Source organism: Drosophila novamexicana, unplaced genomic scaffold, assembly GCF_003285875.2.
Source record: "Drosophila novamexicana strain 15010-1031.04,08,12 unplaced genomic scaffold, DnovRS2.1 tig00000485-arrow-pilon, whole genome shotgun sequence".
NCBI classification, from domain to species: Eukaryota; Metazoa; Arthropoda; class Insecta; order Diptera; family Drosophilidae; genus Drosophila; species Drosophila novamexicana.
Genome location: NW_020824808.1, coordinates 3,135,867 through 3,138,950, shown reverse-complemented (window position 1 = coordinate 3,138,950; position 3,084 = coordinate 3,135,867). Strand labels below are relative to the sequence as shown.

The 3,084-nt window shown below is 38.9% G+C and overlaps 1 protein-coding gene across 1 annotated transcript; it reads right to left on the bottom strand.

Annotated features, from left to right (window-relative positions):
• Positions 1 to 1,594: 1,594 nt before the first annotated feature.
• Positions 1,595 to 2,396, bottom strand: LOC115761596. The gene is made up of 2 exons (XM_030703394.1): positions 2,232 to 2,396; positions 1,595 to 2,172 (listed from the first exon to the last, which is right to left on the bottom strand). The coding sequence occupies exons 1-2, from the start codon at positions 2,256 to 2,258 to the stop codon at positions 1,654 to 1,656; spliced, it is 546 nt and encodes a 181-aa protein (XP_030559254.1). The 5' UTR covers positions 2,259 to 2,396; the 3' UTR covers positions 1,595 to 1,653.
• Between the last annotated feature and the right edge of the window lie 688 nt (positions 2,397 to 3,084).

The window sequence follows — 3,084 nt, the reverse complement described above, 5'->3', positions numbered from 1 at the left end:
TTTTCCATGAACTCGAAGTTTTTGAAATATTTTATGTTTAGCATGTACAGGTCATCAGAACTATTGGTCTTAAACAAACTTCTTAAAAGAATAACTTTTTGCTTATATTCGAAACAAGTCCAGCAGCCTCGAGCCTCAATACTTACTTTGTGCTATATTACATTTATAGGAACGTAATATTTCAAAAAAACTCAACTTACTTTGAGATAGATAACTCGATGCAACTTGATATTTTGTGGATTAATTGACTTACTGAATCGACCAACAAAAAGTACTCTCTATATTATTTGTTCCCATTCTTAATTTGAAGAAGAAACCCAATTATTTCGTCATGTATACTATAGCTTTCGGATTGAAAATGTAATGCCTACATTTCGAATAAAGTACAATTTTAATACCCGCCTAAAAGCATGCAACGTTTTTAATAAGACTTTAGCAACATTGTTGCTAGCAATTCTATCAATTATTTGGATTCTCTTGTATTCTTATACAATTGTTTAGTTACCATTTTTGATATAGAAGTGCCATATGAGGTCTCTAAATGTCGAATAAAAAACCAAAAACTTTCCTAATAGTTAAGAAACAGCTGAGAAAGGAGGATAAGACAAACTAAATATTTTTGTATAATTATTTAAACATGGCGAAGGACAACACCTTTAAGTGAAATTTTATTGTTTCAGGTGTATTATTTTTATCTAACCAAACTTAGATTCGAACGGATTCTATTTGTCCAGTTACCTCAATAACTCGGTCACTCATCCGAGCAGCGCTATAAATACAAATAAGATGATTTCTACTGACATCACGAAATTCTTCTTTTCTCCTTAATTGGGAAATTTTCAATATCAGATTGCTGTAAAACCCAAACAATACGAAACCTGCTCTAAAGACTGCGCAGAACTCGTGCTTAGTCATTTGTTTAGCATTCGATAGAGATACGCCAAGAAATATCTTCATTTTTTTATTTGTCTTTTCTTTTGTTTTGTTTGCTGCTGACTTTGTTAGTTACCAAATAAAAACACGTTTTAGCCCATGACGTCAAAAAGTGTATAAGAAAAATTCCCAGCAGCTGCTTGGCCATTCATCACATATGTAGTTGTGGGCCAAGAGCTGACAGTGGACCCGAAGTCCAGCGGAAATGTCACAAGCTGTGCAACGCAGAGGCGCCACAAGAGCTGCATAAATAAACAAGGTGTCAACGTACTTGCAAGGGCCACGCTTATGATGAAGCTTCCGCTGCTGCTGGGCTTGCAGACAGCTCTCTTTGGGACCGGAAGCACAGACACTTGAACTTAGCGACGGAGACATTGGAAACTCTGGAAGTCCAAAATTGATTTCGCAAAAAAAAATTTAACAAAAAATATCTTCTCTATAATTAAAGGGAAGCGCGCCGCCTGGCTAAATGCTAATGACAAACGCAATTAAACAAATTAGGCAACTAATAATTATTTAAGCGAAAAAAGGTAAAATTATAAAAAAAAAATAAGACAAAGATGTTGCGACAGCCATAAAAGCTTTCAAAACCACATTCCGAACACATTTGCGAAATGCAATTTACAAATAAATAAATAATTTATTTCAGTGCTTAACAAAAACAAACGTAAGTAAACAAATTCGGAAATAACAAGAAACTTGCCGAAAACGCTGCCAGATTTAGAAATCGTTATTGTACTTTTTGTTCTCGCCGGGATTGACGCTATAAAGATCATAATCAAATTGATCCCATTCCGCATAGTCAGCGCCACGCGGCTTCGTGTCGCCCTTCTTCAGCTTCTGCAGGGCCTTCTTCTCCCGGCTAATGTCCACCGGATGCAGCTGCTTGCGTATAAGCAGCTCCTCGGCATTGATCGGCTGTGGCTCGCGCACGGGCGTACTGGTCAGAAACTGTGACTCATCCATGCCCAAATCGGCGCCCGGGCTCATTTCAGCCTCATAGAAGTTTGCAAAGTTTTGCAGCTGCATTGACTCCGCCGGATGGTGATCGTAATAATCGGGCCTGATTAAGTTGTAGTTGTCCGTCAGTGTCATGGGCGGTTGTGGCTTGGACGCATAGGCAAGGATGGTCTCGCTGCTGGCGCCACTCAGATCAAAGTTTCTCTTGTACGAGTTTTTACTGTAGCGTGGCAGTGCTTGACTTGTGGTCAGCACTAGGGCTAGACAGCAGCTGAGTAGCTAGGTTTGGAAAATTGATAGTTCGCTTAAATGTTTTGTGACAAATTTTGAATGCTTACCATATTTCTGAAACTTGTCGCACACATCTTTAAAAAAGTTCCTTTTTCTCTTATATATTTTATATTAATATGCCTTGATCAAATTTGTTGTCTTATGCTTTCTAATACTTTGACACAACTTTTTTAAATGTAAATAAATGATTTGCAATTTTTTTTAAATTCAAGTTCCTTGAATTTTTTACGCGCTACGTTTAAATCGAGCTCTTGAACACGTCTAATGTTCTGAGCGTTGTGTGTTATTTTATATTTAAAGCGCGCATCAAGTTCAAGTCGAGAGAAAAAACATTTCACTGCCGCTTTTTTCAGATACTCTTTGTTCGCGATTTGAAAACAGGTACATTGACTTTGAGCATGAGCGTCACTTGTAATAAATATTTCTATCCGTGTCAGGCAATTTATATCTTCCATATTCTAAGAACTGAAATCAGCGTATTTTGCGGAAAGCCTACGGCTCAGCTTCTCTAAAGCTCGAACCAAATAAATTGTGGCCACATAGCAAATGGTAACAGTTGGAAATTCACTGATTTAAACTTAGTTTAAGAATCACTAAGAAAAACTGTTTGCGACAGAGCATTGCGCAGCCGATGGCACCCGATAATTCAACGTTGTTATTTGTTAAATTTTTTGTTTGTTTTGAGTAAATCCGGTTCGCAAGCTCCGATTTCCAACTGTGCGACGACCATTTGACTGCCGCTGGCTGCTCTCTGCTGGCTGCTGGCTGCCGGCAGCCGGCTGCTGCCTTTGACTGACAAGCGGAGTGACTGACACACGCAGCAAACGTCAGCGCAGGTCAGCCAGGAGCTACTTGGTGCAGCGTGCAGCTGAAACAGGCGAGCAGTCGCGTCATGCGTCA